Source organism: Pleurodeles waltl, chromosome 9 (assembly GCF_031143425.1).
Source record: "Pleurodeles waltl isolate 20211129_DDA chromosome 9, aPleWal1.hap1.20221129, whole genome shotgun sequence".
Classification (NCBI taxonomy): domain Eukaryota; kingdom Metazoa; phylum Chordata; class Amphibia; order Caudata; family Salamandridae; genus Pleurodeles; species Pleurodeles waltl.
The window spans coordinates 569,917,184-569,944,828 of NC_090448.1; the positions used below are offsets into that span (position 1 = coordinate 569,917,184).

The 27,645-nt window shown below is 45.9% G+C and overlaps 1 protein-coding gene across 1 annotated transcript in view; it reads left to right on the forward strand.

Annotated features, from left to right (window-relative positions):
- Positions 1-27,645, forward strand: part of LOC138259670 (pleckstrin homology domain-containing family B member 1-like) — a 276,644-nt gene that overhangs the window by 142,359 nt on the left and 106,640 nt on the right. The window contains exon 2 of the mRNA XM_069207543.1: positions 14,901-15,159. Within this exon, the coding sequence (XP_069063644.1) occupies positions 14,901-15,159 (259 nt within the window). The remainder of the gene's footprint in view (positions 1-14,900; positions 15,160-27,645) is intronic.

The window sequence follows — 27,645 nt, forward strand, 5'->3', positions numbered from 1 at the left end:
ACTCCTCAGTGGAGAATCCAAAGCCCTCAATCAGGGTAGCCTTCATGAGGTCATAGGATTCTGCATCTTTACCAGAGAGTGTGAGGAGTCTATCCCTACACTTTCCAGTGAACATTTCCCAAAGGAGAGCTCCCCAGTGAGATCTGTTTACTTTTCTGGTTGCACAAGCCCTCTCTAAAGCTGTGAACCATTTGGTGATGTCATCACCATCTTTATATTTAGTTACAATCCCTTTAGGGATTTTCAACATGTCAGGAGAATCTCTGACCCTATTTATGTTTCTGCCACCATTGATTGGACCTAGGCCCATCTCTTTTCTTTCCCTTTCTATGACTAGGAGCTGTCTCTCTAAAGCCAATCTTTTGACCATCCTGGCTAACAGGATGTCATCTTCATTGAGGTTGCCCTCAATGCTTCCAGAGTTGCTGAACTCTCCTGTGAGAGAAGCAGCATCTCTGACTATCACATTTGGAGTCAGGGTTTGAGAGACCCTGGGCTCCCTATCTAGGACTGTAGGGGGGAAATCCTCCATGTCGCTAGGGTCATCAGAGGGGTTGTTTTTTAGCAAACTCTGACAAAAGCTCCTGGAGCTGTACTTTGGTAGGGTTTGAACCAGTTTTAATCTTTTTGATTTTGCAGAGAGACCTTAACTCTGACATCCTAAGATGCAGGCAAGGGGTGAGGTTGAGTTCCATCGCAATCTCTTCTGCATTAGACATTATGGGGGTCATTCCAAGTTTGGCGGGCGGCGGTTGCCGCCCGCCAAACTTACCCCATCAAATGACCGCTCTGCGGTCAGAAGACCGCGGGGACCATTCAGACTTTCCCGCTGGGCCGGTGGGCGCCTGCCAAGGGAGCAGCCGCCGGCCCAGCGGGAAAGGCCCTGCAACATTGAAGCCGGCTCCGAATGGAGCCGGCGGTGTTGCAGGGGTGCGACGGGTGCAGTTGCACCCGTCGCGATTTTCACTGTCTGCTATGCAGACAGTGAAAATCATGCTGGGGCCCTGTTAGGGGGCCCCTGCACTGTCCATGCCAGTGGCATGGGCAGTGCAGGGGCCCCCAGGGGCCCCACGACACCCGTTCCCGCCATGTTGGCGGTGCTTCCGGCGACATCCACAATGGCGGTCATAGACCGCCAGGGTTGGAATGAGGGCCTATGTTTCTAAAAGTTGGAATACTTTTTAAGAATCTAAAACTATGTCTAGTACTTAATTCAAACTTTTACAAAACGTTTAAACTCTAAAAGAAATGCTAACAGGGACTAACACAAGGCCCTAGCAGGACTTTAAAAATTTAGAAAAATAGCTCAAATTTCAAAAATCAGTTTCTAATGAAAATTTTTGGAATTTAGTCGTGTGATCAGGTATTGGCTGAGTAGTCCAGCAAATGCAAAGTCTTGTACCCCACCGCTGATCCACCAATGTCGGAAGTTGGCTCAGTATGTACTATTTCAAAGTGACCTTCCCTGGCATCAGGGCCCTTGGTACTAGGGGTACCAGTTACAAGGGACTTACCTGGGTGCCAGGGTTGTGCCAATGGTGGAGACAATGGTACATTTTAGGTGAAAGAACACTGGTGCTGGGGCCTGGTTAGCAGGGTCCCAGCACACTTCTCAGTCAAGTCAGCATCAGTGTCAGGCAAAAAGTGGGGGGTAACTGCAACAGGGAGCCATTTCCTAACAATTTACACTTGGAAAGGGTAGTCTTTTTCTGTACGTGAGTGTGGCGTTCAGCTCAAAACTGAGCTGAATAAATCCACAGAAATAATTTGCAACATGCCAGCAAATCTAATTTGTAACTTTTTTGGTTTTGAAATAGGACATTGGTGACTACTTATTTTCTTAATTTAAACAATATACAGAGCACAAACTGTTCCTGCTGTCCAGACTAAGGCAGGTATTTGGGGTAACATATCTGTAACTGCTCTTGGAAAAAAATTCTGTTACAAAATTCTGCTTGGGTTCTCTTCATCTATATCTAATTTTGTTTGTCATGAGCACATTTCTTGCCTTTTTCAGAGGTTAGATCAGGGAGCCCCTATGGCATTGTGGATGTCTTTATGGGTTAATCCTTCTGCCATGTACAAGTTATCTTGAAATCTGGGAGTGTTAGAGAATCCCTTTGTAAACCTGTATCTGTCAAACTGTCAAGTGTTTTGGGGCCTGATTTAGATGTTGGCAGTAACAGTCCTACCTCTGACTTTTTGAATGAAAACCTGTCCGCCGCTATAATGGTCCACCCACCATATTTAGATGTTGGCAGTCCCAGAACTGAAAGTCCGCATTTGAAACACTGCCGCTGCCAAGAAACACTGCCTGCATCGAGGTGGGAGGGGGAACAGTGGATGCCAACATGACCCCAGCCATTCTTCCCACCCTGCAGATTTGGATGTGCCTTACCGCCAAGAATAAAGTGGGAGTCCAACCTCCACTTCTGAGTTGGTGGATTGGGGGGAGGCCTGAAAACCTATCTTTTTTCACCATTCCAACTCTGTCTTCAACCGAACACAGCCGGACAACACCTGCCATCACTGACACTACTGTCCGATGGAGAAAACACGACAGCACGATTGTCGGACTCGAAGATACGGCCGCCATATTGCCATGGTACGGTGGGAGGGCACTGCATGGGAGGTTGGGACCACTGCAGGCGCATTCATGTCTGTAGGAAAGTACCATCTTGCCTAGCATGTTACCCCCATTTTTCACTGTATATATGTTGTTTTAGTTGTATGTGTCACTGGGACCCTGGTAACCCAGGGCCCCAGTGCTCATAAGTGTGCCTGTATGTGTTACCTGTGTAGTGACTAACTGTCTCACTGAGGCTCTGCTAATCAGAACCTCAGTGGTTATGCTCTCTCATTGCTTTCCAAATTGTCACTGACAGGCTAGTGACCATTTTTACAAATTTACATTGGCTTACTGGAACACCCTTATAATCCCCTAGTATATGGTACTGAGGTACCCAGGGTATTGGGGTTCCAGGAGATCCCTATGGGCTGCAGCATTTCTTTTGCCACCCATAGGGAGCTCTGACAATTCTTACACAGGCCTGCCACTGCAGCCTGAGTGAAATAACGTCCACGTTATTTCACAGCCATTTTACACTGCACTTAAGTAACTTATAAGTCACCTATATGTCTAACCTTTACCTGGTAAAGGTTAGGTGCAAAGTTACTTAGTGTGAGGGCACCCTGGCACTAGCCAAGGTGCCCCCACATTGTTCAGAGCCAATTCACTGAACTTTGTGAGTGCGGGAACACCATTACACGCGTGCACTACATATAGGTCACTACCTATATGTAGCTTCACCATGGTAACTCCGAATATGGCCATGTAACATGTCTATGATCATGGAATTGCCCCCTCTATGCCATCCTGGCATTGTTGGTACAATTCCATGATCCCAGTGGTCTGTAGCACAGACCCTGGTACTGCCAGACTGCCCTTCCTGGGGTTTCTCTGCAGCTGCTGCTGCTGCCAACCCCTCAGACAGGCATCTGCCCTCCTGGGGTCCAGCCAGGCCTGGCCCAGGATGGCAGAACAAAGAACTTCCTCTGAGAGAGGGTGTGACACCCTCTCCCTTTGGAAAATGGTGTGAAGGCAGGGGAGGAGTAGCCTCCCCCAGCCTCTGGAAATGCTTTGTTGGGCACAGAGGTGCCCAATTCTGCATAAGCCAGTCTACACCGGTTCAGGGACCCCTTAGCCCCTGCTCTGGCGCGAAACTGGACAAAGGAAAGGGGAGTGACCACTCCCCTGACCTGCACCTCCCCTGGGAGGTGTCCAGAGCTCCTCCAGTGTGCTCCAGACCTCTGCCATCTTGGAAACAGAGGTGCTGCTGGCACACTGGACTGCTCTGAGTGGCCAGTGCCACCAGGTGACGTCAGAGACTCCTTGTGATAGGCTCCTTCAGGTGTTAGTAGCCTTTCCTCTCTCCTAGGTAGCCAAACCCTCTTTTCTGGCTATTTAGGGTCTCTGTCTCTGGGGAAACTTTAGATAACGAATGCATGAGCTCAGCCGAGTTCCTCTGCATCTCCCTCTTCACCTTCTGATAAGGAATCGACCGCTGACCGCGCTGGAAGCCTGCAAACCTGCAACATAGTAGCAAAGACGACTACTGCAACTCTGTAACGCTGATCCTGCCGCCTTCTCGACTGTTTTCCTGCTTGTGCATGCTGTGGGGGTAGTCTGCCTCCTCTCTGCACCAGAAGCTCCGAAGAAATCTCCCGTGGGTCGACGGAATCTTCCCCCTGCAACCGCAGGCACCAAAAAGCTGCATCTCCGGTCCCTTGGGTCTCCTCTCAGCACGACGAGCGAGGTCCCTCGAATCCAGCGACACCGTCCAAGTGACCCCCACAGTCCAGTGACTCTTCAGCCCAAGTTTGGTGGAGGTAAGTCCTTGCCTCACCTCGCTGGGCTGCATTGCTGGGAACCGCGACTTTGCAAGCTTCTCCGGCCCCTGTGCACTTCCGGCGGAAATCCTTTGTGCACAGCCAAGCCTGGGTCCACGGCACTCTAACCTGCATTGCACGACTTTCTAAGTTGGTCTCCGGCGACGTGGGACTCCTTTGTGCAACTTCGGCGAGCACCGTTTCACGCATCCTCGTAGTGCCTGTTTCTGGCACTTCTCCGGGTGCTACCTGCTTCAGTGAGGGCTCTTTGTCTTGCTCGACGTCCCCTCTCTCTGCAGGTCCAATTTGCGACCTCCTGGTCCCTCCTGGGCCCCAGCAGCGTCCAAAAACGCCAAACGCACGATTTGCGTGTAGCAAGGCTTGTTGGCGTCCATCCGGCGGGAAAACACTTCTGCACGACTCTCCAAGGCGTGGGGGATCCATCCTCCAAAGGGGAAGTCTCTAGCCCTTGTCGTTCCTGCAGTATTCACAGTTCTTCAGCCTAGTAAGAGCTTCTTTGCACCAACCGCTGGCATTTCTTGGGCATCTGCCCATCTCCGAGCTGCTTGTGACTTTTGGACTTGGTCCCCTTGTTCCACAGGTACCTTCAGACAGGAATCCATCGTTGTTGCATTGCTGATTTGTGTTTTCCTTGCATTCTCCCTCTAACACGACTATTTTGTCCTTAGGGGAACTTTGGTGCACTTTGCACTCACTTTTCAGGGTCTTGGGGAGGGTTATTTTTCTAACTCTCACTATTTTCTAATAGTCCCAGCGACCCTCTACAAGGTCACATAGGTTTGGGGTCCATTCGTGGTTCACATTCCACTTTTGGAGTATATGGTTTGTGTTGCCCCTATCCCTATGTTTCCCCATTGCATCCTATTGTAACTATACATTGTTTGCACTGTTTTCTAAGACTATACTGCATATTTTTGCTATTGTGTACATATATCTTGTGTATATTTCCTATCCTCTTACTGAGGGTACACTCTAAGATACTTTGGCATATTGTCATAAAAATAAAGTACCTTTATTTTTAGTATAACTGTGTATTGTGTTTTCTTATGATATTGTGCATATGACACTAGGTGGTACTGTAGTAGCTTCACACGTCTCCTAGTTCAGCCTGAGCTGCTTTGCTAAGCTACCATTATCTATCAGCCTAAGCTGCTAGACACCCTATACACTAATAAGGGATAACTGGGCCTGGTGCAAGGTGCAAGTACCCCTTGGTACTCACTACAAGCCAGTCCAGCCTCCTACAATGTCACAGTGATTATTTTAACTCACAGTGACATGCATATGTTGGGGATACAATTATGTCACACATGGCTGGGGACACACTGGCACAACATGCATATCACTCACATACAGAACTGTCATTGTGGTGTCAACATTCATTGCCAAATGACTGCTGGCACCACAATGATGGTACACTCACAGTGGACAATGGTGTCCATTTGTATGCATTGCAAGGGGACCTGTACAGGTAGGTTTGTGCTATCTGTGGTGTATGTGAGTCAGCACGTCTATGACTGAGTGAGTGTGGATTGGCTGGTTGAGGTGGAGGGAGCTGGAGTGGGTGATGTGGTTGTGTCTCATGTGTGTCACTTGTATGTGAGATCGATGTTGTTGTATATGTTGTGTGGCCATGTGACAGGTCAGTGTTGTTGTGTGGGGGTTGTCATGATGTGTGTATTTTTTTCTTTTTTTTTCCAAATCTTTTTATTGGTTTTTGATCTGCAATAGAGAATTCGAAATACAAAACATTTCCTCCCAGGGAGGGCATTTAGAGGCAACAATGGTAAATTACAGCAGTTTGAATGTAGTGTATCTAATCGTTAGATGTTCTAGTCATCATCTGGAGTGACAACCGCAACTACCAAGAAATCGCAAACTGTACATGAATTTCCAATTAAGGTAAGGCCAGTGACGAGTAATAGTATATGAAGCCTTCCGCCTGCTGCTATAATGTATTCCACTCCCCAAGGGAATCAAACCTCCCCCCTCCCCCATATCCTTCCTAATTGCCGCTTGAGTGCCTGGTTAGTGCTGATTATCAGTAAATGCCTAGGAGACTGTAGCTCCTTGTGGGGTGACAGGTTATATGTTCCATTCATGTATATGGTCAGTATGTCCCTGTCTGAGTGTATTATTGCTTTCCTATAAAGTGTGTAGTGTCGGGAGGCTGCACTGCCAGGTCAGTAGTCCTTCAAAGCAGTCCGGCGTCCAGTACTTCCTCTCCTTGCTGTACCCAGTCATTCACCAGAGTGCTCCAAGCCCTGGCCCTTTCCATGGGGCCTTGGCCCTTCCGCGCCGCCCAGTGCCTAATCGTCTCTTCAGTTCTAGCCCACTTAAGGACTTCCCTTCTCCATGTTTGTACGCGTGGTCCTGCTGCTGCTTTCCACATCATTGCAATCTCTCTTTTGGCCAAAACTAGGGCTAAATCTTGGAACTGATTAGTGTATTTATGTTTGGGTTGGTGTTGATATCCTCCTGGCAAGCAGTGTCTGGGGTGTCAGGCACTTCTCCGTCAATAATGTCGGAAAGAAAGTGTGTTATCTCGCATCAGTACTTCCGTAGGGTTGGGCAGACCCAGAACATATGTATAAATTCAGCGCCCTCCTTCTGGCATCTGGTTGCATGTAGTTCCCAGGGCCCTGAAGTGCCTCTTGATTCTGCCAGGGGTCAGATATGCTCTATGTAGGATATATGTGTTAATCAATTTAAATCAAGCATTCCTAGAGGCCCTCGGGATCCAAGTCAGTATTTCCTCCCAGTCTATGTACTCTATGGCGACCCCCAGATCCGTTTCCCATTTTTGTTTAAGGGCTGTTAGTGGGAGTGTCAGTGTGGTTCTTATTTTTCTGTAAAAGTAGGTCACTGCTCTATTTGTCCCTGTTGTGCTAACAAGATATTGTGTTATCTCCGAGATAGGTGGTTCCGAATTGCCGGTGTTCCAGTGTTTACTCATCGTATTTGTAATTGCTCTGTGAAGCAGGAAGTTCCCTGCTGGAAACTGATATCGACTCCGAAAGTCCTCGAAGGGCAACAGGGAGTCTGCCTCGTACAAGGTGTCCAGGGTGGTGGCTCTTGCCCTCTCCCAATTCTTTATTCCACCCCAGTCACCCTTATGTGGAAATATTAATAGGCACCGCATCAGCGTCTCTGGGGCATAGGGCCTGGGACACTTTGTCTTATGTAGGTGTTGTCTCCAACATTTATGGATTACTTCTAGTGCCTGGGATCTAGGAGGCACAGGTGGGTCGAGGCCTAAAATGACTCTAGCCAATGAGGGCAGTTCGGGGGTAATGGGTAATATTTCGTGTCCGGGCGTCATACGGTCTGCCATCCATCTGGTCAGCCAGCGCAGTTGGCCTGCTAAGTAATAAGCCTCAAAATCCGGGACAGCCAAACCTCCCTCGTCAGTAGCCCGCCTCATCACTGTAAGTGCTAGTCTCCTCCTGCCTGTCCCCCAGATAAATCCCGTTATCAGAGAGTTCGGGTCTTTAAAGAAACTCTCTGCGATCCATACTGACAGGGTCCGAAAAAATATAATAGTCTAGGGAGGGTTATCACCTTCAGAAGTGCCACACTGCCGCAACCGAAATGGGCAGTGTAGCCCAAAACCCCATTGAGCCCTTAATACCCCTCAGCGCCCGCTGATTATTACCGTCAAACAGGTTCTGGCAATCATGGTATACGTGGACCCCTAAATATTTTAGACATCTGAGTTCCCATTGTAATTCTCCTATATTCGGGGGACGGTTCCTCCCTTCCTCAGTCGGAAAGAGACTGGATTTCTGCAAATTCACTCTCATCCCAGACAAAACATCAAAGTCTTTTAGCAGCACCTGAGCACTCTGCAGATCACTCTCCGTATCCTTCAGGAAGAGCAGGAGGTCATCTGCGTATAATGCTATATGATGGGTCTGATCCGCCAGAGTGATAGCCCTAGGGAAAGGGGGCAGCCCTGTCTAGTTCCCATCGCCACTCTATAGCTGTCAGAGATGGTGGTGCCTGTTCGGACTCTAGCCGTCGGCCTAGAATACAGTAGTTTTGTCCAGGCTATAAAATGGTTTCCCACCCCAAACTTGCGGAGGACCTCATAAAGGGATCGCCACTCCAGACTGTCAAACGCTTTTTCAAAATCAATGGCGAAGACTGCTGCCCTACTTTTATCATATCCATCACCCTGTATTAAGGCTAGGAGGCAGCGTATTTTCTGTGCTGTTTGGCGTCCTGGAATAAATCCAGCCTGATCTGCGTGTATTAAATGTGGCATATGTTGCATGAGTCGAAGCGCTAATATTTTACTCAGTATCTTATAGTCTATTGCGAGCATCGACAATGGGTGGTAAGAAGCCACGTCCATCGGCGCCTTCCCCAGTTTTAAGAGCGGTATTATCAAGGCTTCTCGAGCAGACATAGGTAATGTCCAGCTCTCAGCTGCCGCCTCAAAAACCGCCACTAGTCTAGGTCCCAGTTTGGATAAATAGGTTGAGTAAAATTCTATTGGAAGCCCGTCTGGGCCAGGTGTTTTATTATGTGCCATAGAAATTATTGCTTCTATCACTTCTGTCACTGTGATTGGTGCGTCCAGCTTCGTCACATCCAAGGCCGACACCTCAGGGAGTGGTAAATATTGTAAGAAGGCCCGTATTTCCTCAGGGGGGATGTATCTTGCTAGTGTGCAGATCTGCGTGATATTTCTGAAATTCGTAATTAATAGACGATTGGGAGTCAATACAGACACCTCCGGGTTGTGTGAGTTCGTCTATTATCGAGTCCCTCTTTGCCGGGTTCGCCAGCCATGCCCGTAGTGAACTCACACGGTCACCCTCCATGTGTGTTCGTGCCAGGAAGGCTCTATAGTCGAAACAACGTAGCCTGTCAGTTGCTAATATGGTGTTTTCACGTGCTGATGCAAGCGATGCTCGCAAGTCTGGAGTTTTGGGGCATTGTCGCTCCAACTCTCTCTGGTGGCTTTCAGCCTCCTCTATGTCACGCAGCAGCGCATGTCTCTCCTCGGCTGCCGCAGAGAGACATTTTCCTCTGATGACCGTCTTGAACGTGTCCCACTCTACCAATGTGGAAGTGGTCGATCCCTTGTTAGTTTCGAAGTAAGTGTCTATTGCCAGACCAATGGTGTGCTAAAGGGCCTCATCTTCTAACATAGAAGGTTGAAGCTGCCAAATAGGTATTGGTGTCTTTGCTCGGGTCCAATTCAGGGTGAGGGGAAGAGGATTGTGGTCTGAAAGTATGCGAGTAAGGTATTCGCTTGAATGTGCTAGTCTATGTATCTCTGGTGAGGAAAGAAAATAATCTAATCTGACGTGTAAATCGTGCATGGGAGAGTAATATGAATAGTCTCAGTCCATTGCGTGTTGGACATGCCAAGTGTCTACTAATCCCCAGTTTTGTTGCCATATCCGGTATGAGTGAGCCATTCGAATGGTTGGGGAAGAGGGCAAAGGGGTGTGTGATTTATCCAGTCTTACATCTGCTATGCAGTTGAAGTCCCCACCCAAGACTATCGGCCCCGTTAGGTGTCTGGTCAGCTTTGTTGACAGGGAGGTCAGACGGCTCTTTGATCTAGGGTGGGGCCATATATACTTCCCAGTGTTATCTCCCTACCATCTAGTTTTCCTGAGATCACAGTGTATCGACCCAGTGGATCAGTGAAGGCTGACGTATGTTGGTAAGGCACCCCTGCTGTAATCCAAATCACCGGCCGAGTAGGTGGTGCAGAAGACTCGACCCCTCCAGCGCTTTTGGAGAGCCTGACTTTCTTTAACATCTAAATGTGTCTCCTGGAGCATCGCTATATGGATTCCCTGTCGAGCAATAAAGGAGAATACCTTGTGACGCTTGGCCATAGAGCGCATACCCCTAACATTCCATGTGAGAAATTTCAAGTTCAATGCACCACTCATCAGACGTATAGTAGTCTCCCCTTGATCTAAAAATATGCATCTTGCTCAGGCAGCACAGCGTATTTTGTAGTATAACTGAACAACTGGTTTCCCAACTCCCTTTCCCCAGGACAAAGGAAATAATGTATTCACCTAAACTTTCAAACAACAACAGTATTTCAAACATGATCATAGTCTCCGCTGTGTGGCCCACAGCAGTTGTGGAGGTGGTGTGCTCAGTTCCCCTCAGTCGGAAGCCCAGCATTCCTCCGAGCCTGCCCCTCCCCACCATCCACCAATGTAGCGGGTAGTGTAAGGTAAAAGTTTCTCATGTAGGTTGTCGACCTTGAGATGCGTTTCGCCCTCCAAGCCATCTCATGATATGGAGTTTCTGCTCAATGACTCTGTTTAACGGCGGTGTGGGCAATCTGTACCAGTACTTCTTATTCAGATTATTTTATCTGCTGTTTCAGGGGTAATCATAGGTAGGATAACACTTGATTGAGTAGAGGTCGCAGTCTTGTTATCAGAATCCGAATGGTCATCTTCTTTCTGTGAGCTCGAGGACAAAGCCATGTTCGATCTCCTAGTTCCTTCACTCTGCATTGCCACTGCTTCCACCACACGTCGTCTTTCTTTTTGTACTTCATCTGGGTTAGGTGGGTCATTTCTACGTCTTACCTGTTGCCTTCTCAATCTAGGACGCCTTTGTTTCTTGTTATGTTGCGAGTTGTAAGTCGGGTCTGTTGCTGTTTGAGATTTCCAACCAAGACCAAGTATCTTCCGGTGTGGAAAAGAATTCTGTGCCAGTCGGGGTGACCACTCGGAGTCTAGCCTGAAACAGCATTGAATAAGGGATCTCCAGGTCACGAAGTTTGCGAGTTATAGTCTGCTCGTCATCATTGCACGTCTCGGGTGAAATCTGGGAAGGTGGATACTTTACTATTCTAGATTGTCAGCATACCTTGCTGCCGTGCTTGACGCAGTATGTGATCTCTGTCTCAGAAGTGGAGAAATCTCACTATTACTGGTCTCGGGGGAGCCCCCGGAGGTGGCCTTCTGCTGGGCACTCAGTGAGCGCTCCGCAGGGCAAAGAATGTGGACAGCCCCTCCGGGGCAACAATCGTCCAAATCCACTTCTCCAGGATTTCCACCATATTAGGGCCTTTACTCTTTTCCGGGATCCCTATGATTCTGATGTTATTGCGTGTCGCCCTGTTTTATGTGTCCTCTACTCTCCAGCGCTTTGACCCGGTTGTCTATTACATTCATCCTGTTGTTTGCTAGCGTCAGGTTGGGGATTGCTTCTGCCGGGTCTCGTTCTGTTGTCGTGACTCTTTCCGCCAACCTCTTATGGTCATCCCGCAAGAGGCCCAGATCTATGCTTAGTGTGTCAATCTTGACTTCCAATGCTGTTCGGGACACCGCTATGGCTTGAAGCACATCTTGGAGAGTCGGTTCAATGTTTTCTGCCTCTGGAACATTATTGTGATCGGGTCTGTGCTTCCTGCGCGCGGTCTGGGGCGTAGGAGTACTCCCATGTCGCCTTCTCTTTTCTTTAGGGTCTTCCCCATTGTATGGCAAGGCTTGTTTTCCCAGTGCTCGCTCCCCTACTGTAAGTCCGGCTTATAAGGTGATTTAGTTTTGCAGCTCCATGAAAAGAACCAATGTTCAGTTTTAGTTAGTAGGTCGCATCACTGTACTACTGGGAGTCTGCGAGCCCTTCTCATTCATTTTGTGCTGTCTCCCCCAAGGGCCCTTAGCTGCATCTCATGTGCTGTGTTTATGTCTTAGCTACTGGTCCGATTATTGGGCTCACTGGTCCTGTATGGTAAGGGACTTTTTAGTAGGATCGCATGTGTTGTTTGCTTAACGTGGGCCCAGGGGTTAGTATCTTCCTGAATACGCTAATCTGCAACAACCCCTGGCCCTACCGATACATCTCGCTCCTACCGGCCAAGTCGTCTGGAATGCTCACTTTCCGTTGCGCCCAATGGTCTCTCACTGTCTGCCAGGTTCCGCAAGGCAGCACCGCTCTTGTCTCGCTGGATGCCCGGGGCTCTGCTCGACTGGGTTGACGAGTAGCAATCTGTGTTGGATAACTCTCCGGTCAGCACTCACCTGTGGCTTCGTTCGGTCACCTCTGCCCTCCTAGGCGCTGAGTTTACACCCCGGAGCTCCTGTGCCCCTCTCCGGGAGCTCCACAGCTTCCTCTCCCGTCCGATTCCTGCGCCTGATGGTCCCCGTTGTTCTCAGGGTGTGCCATCTAAAAACGTCACTGCTAATTCTCGCTCTCCGGAGGCGGCCGCTATTTTGGATGCACCGCGAGCTGAGAGTAAAATAGTTAGTTTAGGGTCATAGTATCAACTCTGGTGGCTCCTATCGGGTTCCCCAGATCTCGGGGGAATCGGCAGCATATTCCCTACTTAAATCAGGTTCAGGATGGGTCAAGGACGTGGGTAAGCGGCCCCGGGTCCCGGAGCTCCCTAAACTCGCTGCTTACTCCATGTGAGTCCTGGCCACACCCCCGTTGTCATGATGTGTGTAGTTATGCTTGTGTGTGAATGTGTTTGTGTGGCTGAGTGTGTAGTTGTGTTGGTTGTTGTGGTTGTGTCATATGTGAGTGCAGTGTCAACTGTGTGTATGTTGTGTCACAGATGTATGTCATTGTGTGTTTTCAACATGTACAGGTTGTGTTGTGTTAGAATTGTAATGAATGAGGGTGTGAATGTGTTGTGTTGTGTAGTGTATGATGAGACATAAGGTATGGTGTGTGTGCATCACTTACCTTGATTCCATAGCCACTGCCATTCTACGAAGTCCATTGGGTCTTTCCACCGTCTCCTACCGTCAGCAATCCGTCGCCAGTCAACTGCTTGCAGAGCAGTAACATCTAAATATGGAAGGAGGAACACCATTGACTTAACAGTCTTTTTGGGTCCGCCACTGACGCAGCTTGGCAGTAACAACATCAAGATCTGAATCAGGCCTCTAGACTTTAATGATTTGGACGACTACTCTCTCTGTTTGAGGCCTTGTGATATACCCTGTATTCAAACTGTGTTTTATGATACCTTAAAGGCTGATCTGGATTTAATAGTTATTGAATTCCTCAGTTAGAGCATATTTCCCTAGTAAACAATGTGCTGTAACTAGGTACTACTTATTATACTGGATCCCAGCTGCTTATGATATGAAGCAGACACCCAATTCTAGAGTAGGTGTGCTACTAGCTGGTATTAGTTTTGTAGGCATAGGAAACAAACTCCCTTTGTGCCCATGTGTCCATTGTGATGTGTCCATTCAAACCGCTATGTACGTTCTGTTTCTGCAGTTTCATACCACCCCAAGAAAAGGATTTTTTTTACTGGTTTTGGCGACTTTAGGGAGCGGTAGCCCTGTTTTTACATCTTGTGCATTTAAATTCTCAGTTTATTTGTTTTGGATTGCGAAATTCATAAAATAGGCTACTGTAATAAGCAATGAAATTGGGGGTTATTGTCAATTGCAATTTGTAAACAGGTTGTATGTATTTCATTGTGATGTTATCAATATTTATATGCTCAGAGATGTTTTTATGCATATGTATGTGTTTTAACACATTTAGGGTCTCATTTAAGGAAAGTGGTGCTGCACCCAGGGCAGAGCCACTTTCCATGCGTCCCCCTAATGCCATCATGTGTGCTCTGTATCTAAGATACGAGGCACCATGGCAATAGTTAGGTAAACTATTGTCAACATTTTTTATGGTAGTTCGGAGCTTTGCAGGACTAGCATCATAAATGTTGACTCTAAGCCTGCAAAGTCCATTGAAACCCATTGAAAACAATGGGGTGCCTCCTTTTGATGCCTGCTCTGAGCAGGCATTAAAAGTGCCTAAAAAATGATGCAAAGAACTCTCTTAGATTTCTTTCTTGCATTTTTTTCTCCCCCCTAACGTGGGAACGCCCTCTTTGTATACATTATGCCTGGCACAGGCATAATGTAGCGCAAAGGGTTAAAAAGGGGCGCAATGCATGCATTGCACCACTTTCTAAATCTGGCACAATGATTTTTTCCTCGTTGGGCCACATTAGCATAAAACAAATTATGCTAATGCGGCACGTAGGATGCACTAGGGGCTCGTAAATAAGCCCCATACTGTCCAACAAATTATGAATTGAACGAAGAAACATTAAAGCCTGATTGTGCTGAGGAGCATATGAGTGCCGAAATTTATCACCTGCGATAGATAACACAGAATACAAGTGTTGCCTTACAAATAGGGCTTACATGCAGATTTTAATGTTTACTGCACCAACATCTGCATGTCCAAACTTTTTTCCCTGCTAAATTCCGGCAGGTTTAGCCTGCTTTGATTTATCTGGAGGAAGCAGAGTCTATCACCTCCAGTAATATTACTGGATGTGTAACAATTCACTCAACTCATAATTCTGACCTCTGCACATAGAGGATTTTGTATGGGAGTAAAGTTTTCTGGATCACTTAGAATCAGGGTCTATAACTATGTTACAAAATAAATTGTGAAATGGGGTTATAGTCGCTTGCCTACTGAAAACATGCTTCACAGACAATGTATTGATTTGTTTACAGGAGGGCTTGTCTTTAAGCAATGGAAAGAGAAGTTTCTGTACCTCTCGGTAGAGGGTAGCCTGCAGATTTGCCGGGACACCCAATCACCACCGGATCTGGAAATCTCTCTGCACACCAACTGCAGCGCAATCCTGGATGGGAAGGAAATCAACGACATGCCAAAGCTGCCGATGGGGACACAGAGAGAAAACTGCCTGGCTCTTATTTTGCGTGACGGCAAGTTCCTTTTGCTCCTAGCCTCCACTAGGCAAGAATGCAGGTAAAGAATAAATTGATGTCGTTCTGGGATGGTGACTAGGTCAAATGATTGAAAATTACTTTTTACATGAGGAAACAGAACTTAATTAGAGCCTCTGGTCTAAGATGTTAGTTGAATTGTAAGTTGAAGAAAAAACAAGATTCTACTGTTGCCTGTTGATCTCTTAACAGTAGTTGATTTAATTTGGAGAAGAAAGGGTCAATGACTGTCCCTGGCTTGATTGTACATTCAGGAACTTCCCAATGCACCCTTAAGCCTGGGCCAGTGTACCTGTGAGATTTTAAACTAAAAGAAATGTTAATCCAATGTACTGCGATTCATTTTCTTGTTCTTTCTTCATTCTGTATAGGGGCTTGATAGTGCCATAATCCACAAGTCGGGGTAGGGCAACAGACTCAGGGAGAAGGTGAGCCTGCAGGAGGTGCAGTGTCTCTTGGGCCAGGCTGATGCTGTGGTGGGAACAGAGGCGAGATACAAAAACCGTCATGCATGGACCGGGCTGTGGGGCGATTGGGGCCGGTTTGGCCATTTAACCCATTGGGCATATTCCTCGAGGGCTGCAGCAATGGTAGGGCAGATTTTGAAGGCCATGGGCCTTGGACCTACAAAAAGGCACTCCAACTACCAGGGTTTATTGTATAGTGTGTAGGAGTGGCTTATGTGTGGGGAGAGAGAGTCAGTGTTGTCTTAAGGATATTTTGGGTCCTGGGCCAGACATTTTTTGTGGCCCCCTGTGTGTAACTTCTCCGCCTATATTATGCTAATCGTAGTCCTCATGATGATAAAAACATTCAGAAATGGGGTTTACACATAGCAATCGAAATATGTCTTTCGAGGGCCCACAATAATCCTTAAGATGCCACTGGTCAAAGAGAGAGCAACTTAGAGGTAGAGGTAGGTAGAGAGGAGAGAGGCTGAGATGTGGGAAAATATAGAGGTGAGCTAGATAAATAAAATGGTAACCTTCTCAAGGGGCCCCTTGAAAGGTGGGGCCCTGGGCAATTGTCCACTTTGCCCATGCCTTAAAAGGTTGATATTTATATATATTCACTGAACAAACAAAGGTTACAAGGACGTTATAGTTAGGCTCAGATTTTACTCGTATAAACCATTGAAATCCAGCAGTTATAGTTATAGTTATTTCAAGTAACCATAGCTCGCGTCCTAAGGTAACTATAACACATGCCCTTGCTATGCACTGCTAATTTCCCTAGATATTACAGCACTCATGATAACTTTTATAACGTCAATAAAAACATAAATTAAAAATTAGAAGTCAAATTATTGAAGAAAAAACTCTGCATAATGGGGGCACGAGTTATAGCTACCTTAGGCTGCAAGTTATAGTTAGTTGAAATAACTCTAACTATAACTGCTGGATTTCAGTAGTTTTGTATAAGTGAAATCCGAGCTTAACTATAGCATCTCTGTAACCTTTGGCTTTTTCAGTGAATTTTTAAGTTTTTTTAACATTTTATTTCCTAACTATAATGTCCCTGTAACCTTTGTTCTTTCAGTGAATTTCTATGGTTTTTAACACTATTTCCTTACTATAATGTCTGTGCAACCTGGATGTCCAAGGGTGTGAGTGAGTGTGTGAGTGGGTGTCTGAGTGGTTGTGTGGGTGGGTGGGTGTGTGTGAATGTGTGGTTGGTGTGTGAGTGCATGTGTGACTGGCTGTTTAGGTCTGTGAGTGAGTGGGAGAGTGGCTGTGAGAGTAGGTGTGTGTGTCTGTGCGAGTGTTTTGTGGGTCTGTGAATGGGTGTGTGAGAGGCTCTATTGGTGTATGAGGGCCTGTGTGACTGGTTGTGTGGGTATGTGAGTGAGTGTGTGAAAGCTCTATGGGTCTGTGAGTGGGTATGTGAGTGGTTTTGAGGGTCAGTGAGCTGGTGTGTGTGAGTGGCTTCATGGGTGTGTGAGTGGATGTGTGTGTGGCTGTATGGGTGTTTGAATGGGTGTGTGGATGTGTAAATGTTTGAGTGTGTGAGTGGCTGAGTGAATCTGTGAGTGGGCGTGAGTGGTTTTGTGGATCTGTGAGTGGGTGTGTGAGTTGTTGTATGGGTATGAGTGGCTGTATGAGTGTGTAAGTGGATGTGTGAATAAGTGTGTGAGTAGGTGTGTGGATCTCTGATTGAGTCTATGTTTTATTATAAATTGGGGTCTGGATCCCTGAATCATCCCCGAATCTACCCTAATCTGTGAGGATCCAGGGTGGATCTGTAGCTCCTCGCATGGTAACAAAAAAGGTTTTGGGTCAATTTCTGGCCCATGAGGAGTCCCTCATAGACCCTTCTATTAGTCCCATGGGGTCACGGTACCTCTATTCTGACTCCTTCTATCACTTTATATTGTTGTTTTCCCCGCTGAGAACCAAGAACAAAATGGTAGATGTAACTTTCCTCTCAGGTTGTGGCCAGCAAATCACGACATTGCTGTTGCCATGTGGATTCAGAAATCCGAGGAGGATCCAAGGAGGATCCACGGATGATCCGCGTCCCTATACTTGCAAATGTCAGTTTTCTTTAATATCTCAAAAGGTACTGAACGGACTTGCACCAAATCACAAAAAGGTCTCACTTTCTGGATCAAGTGCTGGCTTTCTGCTAAATTTAGTGTCAATCCGTCCAGCGGTTCGGCCGCTATTCCTGTTCAAAATCACTATGGAAATTAAAGTTGAGAACACACATTTTGGGACCCCTCCTTTTCCTCGGCCCCTGCTTGACAGATCACTCTGAAACTTTCCAGACAACAGCTGTCGTGAGCATCATATTTTTTGGGAAATTTTGTGAAGATTTCTCAACCGGCCCCAAAGATATAGGCAAGTAAAAAAGTGCTTTTTCTATAGAAACTAGGTCCAAAATATAACTACCTAGCGGCGTCCGCCACTAGGTAATACATATATATCTTACTGGTGGTGGCCAGTAGGTAGTTATAATGAGGACCATGTTTCCATAGAAAAAGCATTTTTTGATGTGCTATATCTTTGGCACCATTTGACGAATCTTCAAAATTTTCCCAAAAAGTGTGCCTGTGAGATTCTTGTTGCACAGAAAACGTTTCAGAGAGATCCATTAAGTGGGGGCCGAGAAAAAGGGAAGGGTCAAAAAAGTGAGGCCCATATTTATACTTTTGTTAGCGCCGCATTTGCACCGCTTTTTAACACAAAAGCAGCGCAAACTTACAAAATACAACTGTATTTTGTAAGTTTGCGCCGCTATTGCGTTAAAAAGCATATTTTGTAAGTTTGTGCCACTATTGCGTTAAAAAGTGGCGCAAATGCAGTGCTAACAAAAGTATAAATATGCGCCTGAGTTTCCCATGTTAATTCACTTAAGAGTTTTGAACACGGCTACATCCAGAACCACTGAACGGAATTACACCAGATTTGGCGGAAATTGCCCGAGGGGGCACCCAGCAGAGATGGTCAGGCCCCAAGGGAATGGGGTCACCTGGGCCTAAATCGGCCTGGGGAGGGGGGCTGCATGGACCCCACACCCAAATAAACACAGACATTCACTGAACAAAAACAAAGGTTACAGGGATGTTATAGTTAGGAAATGGAATTTAAAAAACCTTAGAAATTCACTAAAAAATCCAAAGGTTACAAGGACGTTATAGTTAGGTTCTGAATTTACTCACACAAAACCAGAGAAATTTAGCAGTTATAGTTAGAGTTATTTGAAGTAACTTTAACTTGCGGCTGAAGGTAACTATAAGCTGAACCCTCGCCATGCACTGTTAATTACCACAGATATTACAGCACTCATGAACATTTTTATACCATCAATAAAAATATCAATTAAACATTAGAAGTCAAAATAGTGAAGAAAAAACTGCTTGGTGGTGGCGTGAGTTATATCTACCTTATTCCGTGAGTTATAGCTACTTTCGTATCAGTGGGGTAAGTGTGCAACAGCTAAAGTAGGTCGAGGACTTGGGGTCAGGCAGATGGTGATGGTCAGGGCAGGGTTGTGGATGAAGGGTGTTGGTGACTCCATGGTGGTAGGGGTGTGGATTGAAATCATTGTGGAAATATGTATCCACCAAATCTGTTGAACAGTAGTCCACAACTGTTCCCATCTGATGACCTGGTCATCATAAAACTTCTGAAATTATGTATGTACTCCGAGAGGGTACAGAACAACCCTCTCAGCCTGCTTTTCTCTAAGGGAAGCTACCTTTGCATGGCTAGTTCTTTTTGTACATTAAGGGCATGATTTTCATTTTGGCTGTCAGGTTACTCTGTCACAACATGACGGATAACTTGTTCTCCTATTACAAATGTTGTCAGACATAATATGTTTGTAATAAGGTGAACGGGGTATCCGTTACATTTGTGACAGAGTAGCATGTCCACCAAATTTTAAATCAGGCCCCTAAGTCTTGAATTACTTGATTTAAGTTAATGGGCTGTCTTTAAACTTTACAAGACTAATTGTTCTTATATTAGACAAAACATATGTGGTCTGAATATGAAGTGAACCAGTTGTAAATCTACTTAGCCATACATATCTTGAATACCTTTTCTAAAAAGTAATAAGCACGTAGGGCCATATTTGTCAAGGAGTTACATCACTCTTGCACCACTCATTGTGGTTCAAGAATGACGCAGCTCTTAAGGCAGATTAACTTTTAAGGCACATTTATCAAATTTATCACCTTGAGTGGCCTGCCTGACATGACAAATCTAGAGTAAAGCAATGCAGCACAAATTGCTTCATTGCATTTCTCTGCCTTGCAAAGATGCTCCATGGGTGGAGCGTGGGTGTTCCCACACATTCACCCATGGATTTTTACTCATTTCCAAATTTATCATAACTGGTAGTCCTGTGAATAAATCAACATTCTATGCCACCCAACTCCTTGTTACTTCCTCTTTCTGTGTGCTGCATTATGCCTCAGAGGATTGTTTTTGTGCAGGAAGGTGTCTCTTCCTGCACAAAACAATCCTGCTTAAAACACAAGCACTCTTACACCATGGTGGAAGGGTGCCTACATTGGCACTAGGCAGCACACTGTGCTGGGAAATGACAGGCATGTGCCATAAAATGTTAAGTACGGAGCATTCCTGCCCTTTCCCTATCACCCAGCACAGTGCAGCAAGGTGACTTGCTGCACTGTGCTGTGATATATTGGTAAGTATACCCCTCTTTCCTTAGAATGCAATATTTGGATTGTCTCCTCATTGTGTTTGATCCATGCATTTGAGAATCTTATAAAACGTCCAAAAGGCCACTCCCTCAGAAGTGATATCAATTTTGTCTGACCAATAAATGTTGGTTTTAGGGTGCCTCTAGTGGTCATTGATAAAGGAGACATGGGACATGGTTGAACTATACATCACTTAACGATCAAGCATAGTTCCTAGGTGTGAGAAAGTAGCCTTTTTCTAGCATGGTTACCCCCACTTTTGGCCTGTTGTGAGTGTGTCAGTGTGCTTTTACTGTGTCACTGGGATCCTGCTAGCCAGGACCCCAGTACTCATAGATAAAAACCTATATGTCAGTATGTTTTGACTGTCTCACTGGGACCCTGCTAGCCTGGACCCGGGGGTTCATACTTTGTGGCCTAATTTGTATGTCTGTGTAGAGCCTAACTGTGTCACTGAGGCTCTGCTAACCAGAAACTCAGTGCTTATGCTCTCTCTGCTTTTACATTTGTCACTGTAGGCCACTGACTCCATTTACCAATTTCAATTGGCACACTGGACCCCCTCCTATAAGTGGTTAGTATATGGTACCTAGATACCCAGGGCATTGGGGTTCCAGGAGATCCATATGGGCTGCAGCATTTCTTTTGCCACCCAAAAGGAGCTCAGACAAACCCTTACACAGGACTGCCATTGCAGCCTGCGTGAAATAGTGCACACACTATTTCACAGCCATTTTCACTGCACTTAAGTAACTTATATGTCACCTATATGTCTAACCGTCACTTGCTGAAGGTTAGGTGCAAAGTTATTAAGTGTGAGGGCACCCTTGCACTAGCAAAGGTGCCCCCACATAGTTCAGGGTCATTTCCCCAGACTTCGTGAGTGCGGGGACACCATTACATGCGTGCACTACATATAGGTCAATACCTATATGTAGCTTCAAAATGGTAACTCCAAATATGGACATGTAACATGTCTAAGATCATGGAAGTGTCCCCCCATTCCAAATCTGGTATTGGGGAGCCTATTCCATGCATCCTGGGGGCTCCACCATGGACCCCCAGTACTGCCAAACCAGCTCTCTGAAGCTTGCACTGCAGCTACAGCTGCTGCAACCTCACAGGCAGTGTTCTGCCCTCCTGGGGTCTGGGCAGCCCAGTCCCAGGAAGGCAGAAAAAAGCATTTCCTCTGAGAGCAGGGTGTTACACCCTCTCCCTTTGGAAATAGGTGTTACAGGCTGGGAAGTGGTAGCCTCCCCCAGCCTCTGGAAATGCTTTGAAGGGCACAGATGGTGCCCTCCTTGCATAAACCAGTCTACACTGGTTCAGGGACCCCGTCTCCCCTGCTCTGGTGGGAAACTGGACAAAGGAAAGAGGAGTGACCACTCCCCCGTCCATCACCGCCCCAGGGGTGGTGCCCAGAGCGCCTCCAGTGAGTCCCAGACTTCAGCCATCTTGCTTTGCAAGGTGTGGTGGCAAGCTGGAGGGCCCTGAGTGGCCAGTGCCAGCAGGTGACGTCAGAGACTCCTACTGATAGGTCCATGCCTGAAAAGGAAGCCAATCCCCCTCTCATGGCTATTTAGGGTCTCTCCTGTGGGTTCTCTTCAGATTCTGCTTGTATGTTTCCTTCAGGAATCCTCTGCAACAACTTCAGCATCCTCTGACCTCAGATCAACCGCAGCCTGCTCCAAGAAATTCTGTAACTGCAACAAAGTGTCTACAAGAGACCCTTTTCTTCAGCAACCTCAGCTCCAAGTCAGCAACTGCAACTATTTCCACAGTGTGCATGCTCTGGGGACTCCCTGTCTTCATCTTGCACCAGAAGGACCGAAGAAATCTCCAGTGGAGTGACGGAGTCGCTCCCCTGCTCTAAGCAGGCACCTTCCAAGGCGATGACCGGTACCCTAGGACTCCTCTCACGTCAATGAGCATGCTCCTAAGGACACAGAGGTGGACATCATCGACATAGACTGTCCTGAGGTCCTGCTGACACAATTTGGAGAAGGTAAGACCTTGCCTTCCCTGAGAACAATGGTACCCCTGTGTATTATGTCTTCTTTGCCTCCTGAAGCCTCTGTGCACTCTTTGCGAAATTCCTTCATGCACAGCATGGCCCAGGGCCCCAGCACCCCACCCTGTGATGCTGAACTTGCTGAGTTGTTCTCCAGTGGCGTGGGACCTTCTTTTGTTGTGGTGCATCAACTGTATTTTGCACCTCCTTTGAACCCAGATCCTGTGGCTTCTGGTGGTGCTGACTGGCATCCTGAGGGCTCTATAAAGTGCTGAGAGCCCTCTCTTCCTCCTCATACAGAGTTGAGGCCCCCAGGTCCCTCCTGGGTCCATGCAGCGCCATTTTGATGAAAAACTTACTTTTGCTGTAGCCAAGGCTTGTTGGCACCTTACAACACGAAACCTCATCTGCAACAATCTTCACAACGTGGGACATCTTTTGCATCATGCAAGAACCCGCTGGCATCTTCCTATGGTGCATTTCTGCAGTCTTCTACTAACTTGGGACTCTTCTTTTGCACCATCTTCTGGGTTGGCAGTGGCTCCTTCTTTCGACTTCTGGACTTGGTCCCCTTCCTTTTCATGTCTTCAGGTCCAATAAACCAGCAGTTGTTCTTTGCAGACTTGGTTGGCTGCTGCAAAATCCCCAAAACAAGGTGTAGTTTGTCCTAAGGAAACTTGCAATACTTTACTTCTGCTTTTCTGGGCTCTGGGTTGGGGTAATTTACTTACCTTTACTGTTTTCTTACTCTCCCAGCGATTCTGCACATACTACACTTGTCTAGGGGGGGATTTGTGATTCACATTCCACTTTTTTAGTATATGGTTTGTGTTGCCCCTAGACCTATTTTCTCCCATTGCATTCTATAGGTTTTCCTACTCTTTGCATTGTTCTATGACTACTTGTCTAATTTTGGTGTCTAATGTATATATTGTGTATAATACTTACCTCCAGAAGGAGAATTGTCTCTAGGATATTTTTGGTACTGTGTCACCCAAATAAGTACCTTTATTTTTGGTAACACTGAGTATTGTCTTTACTTGTGTATGAGTACTGTGTAACTATAAGTGGTATTGCATGAGCTTTGTATGACTCCTACTTCAGCCTAAGCTGCTCTGCTATAGCTACCTCTATCAGCCTAAGCTGCTAGAACACTACTACATTCACTGACAAGGGATAACTGGACCTGGTGTAAGGTGTAAGTACCCAAGGTACCCACTACAAACCAGGCCAGCCTCCTACACTAGGCAAAAGATGAAATAGCGGGAACGTTAGTGCTAGTCATTCACCACCAGTAATTCTTCTGTGTAAGCCTTATGTACGGATCCAAGTCTCACAAATGGCACATCATGTGTGAAGATTTCAGGTGACAGGTTTACCCACTCGACCCACCACTGTCCATGTGAGTTAAAGTTTGGCTGTAGTTACATCTGTAAATTAGAATAGCCTAAAGCAACTGTAAAGACTAAAGAAAGGGTTGAGAGAGTTCTCAATTTAATGATAACCCCCTTCAGCCCAGACCGGACTATCCTGAATCTTAGGGTGAAAGAAAACTCATCCTACATTCATCATTTAGGAAGGTGGATTTCTTACAATTCAACTTTATTTAATTAATGGAAAATGAAATACAATTTGGAGGTTGCTAAGACACAGTTTATTAAATTTGGAGGCCTACTGAGAACATAAGAAATAGAGGTCTTATTTAAAGTTTGGCAGACAGGATACTCTTTGATACACAAATCCTGTCTACCGCATTACAAATGCATCATAGCATATGGCACTTGTAATATGGATGACGGGATATCATTTGCTAAACTATAAATAAAAACCTAAGGCCACATATACACTAAAGTGGCGCAGAGCAGAGCAGTGCAGCACAGGGTTGCGCCATGTTTACTAAAATATGTTGCACCTCTGTTTTTCCCCTGCACCAGTGCTAAATTTAGCTGCCAATACAGGTACCCTTGCACCATAATGCAAGGATGTCTGCATTGAGGGGAATGATTGTTTATATGCAGGAAGGTATCCTTTCCTGCACATAAACAAACTACAATGGTGAGTTGGCATTTCTATGTGTGCTGCAGAATGCAACACACATAGAATTAGTAAATCGTAATTTTTGAATGATTGTTTATGTGCCCAAAGGGACACCTTCCTGCACATAAACATTCATTCATGGCCTTTTGCTCTTTCTTTGTGTGCTTCAGAATACAGCACACATAAAAAAGCAAAAACAACGAGGAATAAAAGTATTCCTCTTCGTTGTGCCATGCTAACTCCACCCTAGGGTTGCGTTCGTTTTTGGGGCTGCCACAGATTTAGGCCTTCTTGTAAATCTGGGGCAGCGTCAAAAGCAATGAGTGTTGTGGTGGAATGCCAACAGCAACATCCATTGCACGCCCCTCTGATGCAGAAAACTGCATCAGATGGGCCCTTTTTTAGGGTCGAGCCTGCGTCGCATGCGCTTGCGCATGCATTTCGCTAGCGAGACGCTTTAGGGATTAATAAGGGCTCGGAGCCCCGTCCACGTGACGTCAGTGTTTTTCATTGGTTCGTGGGCTTGCCTGTTAGAATCTGCTTGATTTCATTAGTGGAAGACATGCATACGTCATGCCTTTTCCGGTGTTTAGCCCTCCTTGAGCGCATCGACCAAGTATGGAAAACATGCAAGGCTCGCTGTTTTCCATTCGATTTGTGGACTACTTTTTCTCTATTTTCGCAACGCGATCTCGCTTGGCAGGAGTCGAGCGCTTTGCATAATATCGACCCTGTTACATAGTTAATTGCACTTTTTCCGTTACGTACATGGTTTATGTCGCAAGCACCAAGACACTTGGGGATTCAAGCGCTTTGGTAAACTGCTACTTACTTAATGAGATACTACATTTGCCACGGATAGTTCCGACATGTTACCTTTTGGATAGGACGCTTTCAATATCTATCCATATGAAGTAAATATAACATCTTAATGTCGAAAGGAGTTTGTTTACACTGGAGCTTGACTCTGAATATGCCTGTGCTGTGGACTAAGACTATTGTAACGTTTAGTAATGTTCCACTGAAACATCTCTTTAATAAAATGAGTAGCTTCGAAATGTCATGAGGTTCACAATATCAGCACTAGATGGCGGCCAGGGATTTCCTATTCTGGTTGTTGCATCAAAATTAAATCATTAATTTAATCAAAATCGTATTCCATATTTTTCTCTCGGCAAAGATAACCATGTCCTGGGCTAGCCCAAGTTTTCTCACACTCCAGATGAATGATGGAAAAAAAACATTACATTTAAAAAGCATGTTCTTAAATTTTACTAAAATTTTGTTTTCATCAAGCCTTTATCAGAAAAAGTAAAATGTGTATTATTCAGTCATCGTGTCCGCGTAAATAAATTCATATTTAATGTCACAGTTGTTATATTTGATAATACTTACATTTTGAATGTTTCCCCTTTTTAGGGTCGTCTTTTGTTCGCAGCGCGATCTCGCCTGGCAGAAGTCGAGCGCTTTGCATAACATCGACCCTGTTACATAGTTAATTGCACTTTTGCCGGTTACGTAGATAATTGCACTTTTGCCTATAGGTTTCACTACGAGTGAACTGTAGCAGCGCGATTGCGGTGTTTTTTGTTATTCAATGTGGCAAGAAAAATCCAGTTGGGATTTTACAACTGCTAATAGCTGGAACTCGGAGAAATGAGAGACCCTATTGCATTTCAAATGCTTGTTTAAAGATGGTGTTAAGCCTCAAAAAGGGCCTTAGGGACGCTTTGTAAATGTGGCGCACTGCACAGCGCTATCGGAGTGTCACAAAAAGTGATGCTCCGGTGGCTCTAGGGTCTTGCAAATCTGTCCCCTAGATTTCAAGAAAGGTCATCACGTTTTATTGTCTACAAAGAGTTGGGGAGTCAATTAATCAATGTTCAGACCTTATTGTGTGACACTACGCACCAGTCATAAATAACACCAACCAAATACTCTGCTAGATATAAATTGCATCAATTTTTTCTCTTATCGCTTGAAAACTTCTTCAACAGTGTCCAAGTCCAAGTTATCCCATAGTGTGAAAGGAGATGCCCTGTAAGATTAGACCTAAATGAAAAGATGGGCAGAACTTTTAAAGGATCTTGAATTCTTGCTGGCCAATCCGATGTTTGAATGGAAGGGATAAGAAGGTAAAGAGAGAACGAGTGAGCGTGATGTTAATGCCCACACACTACATTCCTGGCTCAAAAGCCAAAAATACTTGATTCATAGAACATTGTACGAAAGCGTAAGCTTTGGGCCTGATGTGAAAAGACTCATTCACAACCCAGCATATGGGATGTGTCCACGGGCAGGTTTGTGAAAGGGTATGACATTTGCAGTGCAACCTATGTACTAACAGTGAGCACTGCCAAGTTTACAAACTCATTACTAAGTAGAGAGGTCACACTTAGCATTTAGGCCCCAACCGGGAACTCAATTTTTCTTTGACGACGTATGTGTCTATTAAAGCAACATATACCGTTTTTACACATATTTTTAGTTCAGGTTCAGGAAACCGTTAAAGTGTGCAGAAAGTGGTTCAAAGAAGCAGCCCTGCTGTTCGCAGAGACATTTTGCAGCAGTCAGGCTGATATGCTCCCTTCTCTGTGAATGCGCCACCTGGACTGTGGAAACTCCAGACACATTTTTCCCTTCAGTCCCTCATTCTCATATCTGCACTCTGAAACTCCCAGTTGTCCACTCCCGACACCCTGCCACATTCCTCCCCTCTGAACCCCAAGGCCCAACTAATTTCTGGGCACCCATTAACGCTCCCTGGACCACTGCCTGCTCCCCAAACCTTGTCTGACATGATTCCCAGAGGGAAGAAAAGTGGGCTTAGGGACTCAGAACTCGACAGTGCACACAATACCAATCAATACTGAACTATCCAGGCTTCATCTTTACTCACAAAAGAAACGTATTGTATTATGTTACTTTTTAAATCTACACATATAGGTGATACGGAATGCAATAATAATCACTTTATGATAGCCCACAATTGCACTCCATTTTGCTGGGTCAACACTGCTCAGGAATATCTTGATAGGCGCAGACCCACTCGTGGTGCGGTGAAGAGCTTCCCTGCTTTTTGACAATGCAGAGTTCAGTCTCTCTGCCATACTTTCCTGTCCCTTTAAGAAAACGGTCTCTGGCATTATTCAGGCCGCAAGAGGAGCAATGTTACCTTCAACTTGGGTAGCAGCTTTAGTTGCAAGTGGTCACTACCTGGAGAAGCCAACAGGGCTTGCAGTTCAAACATCCTTATTATTCAGTCATTTGGGGGAGTGCAGATGTCT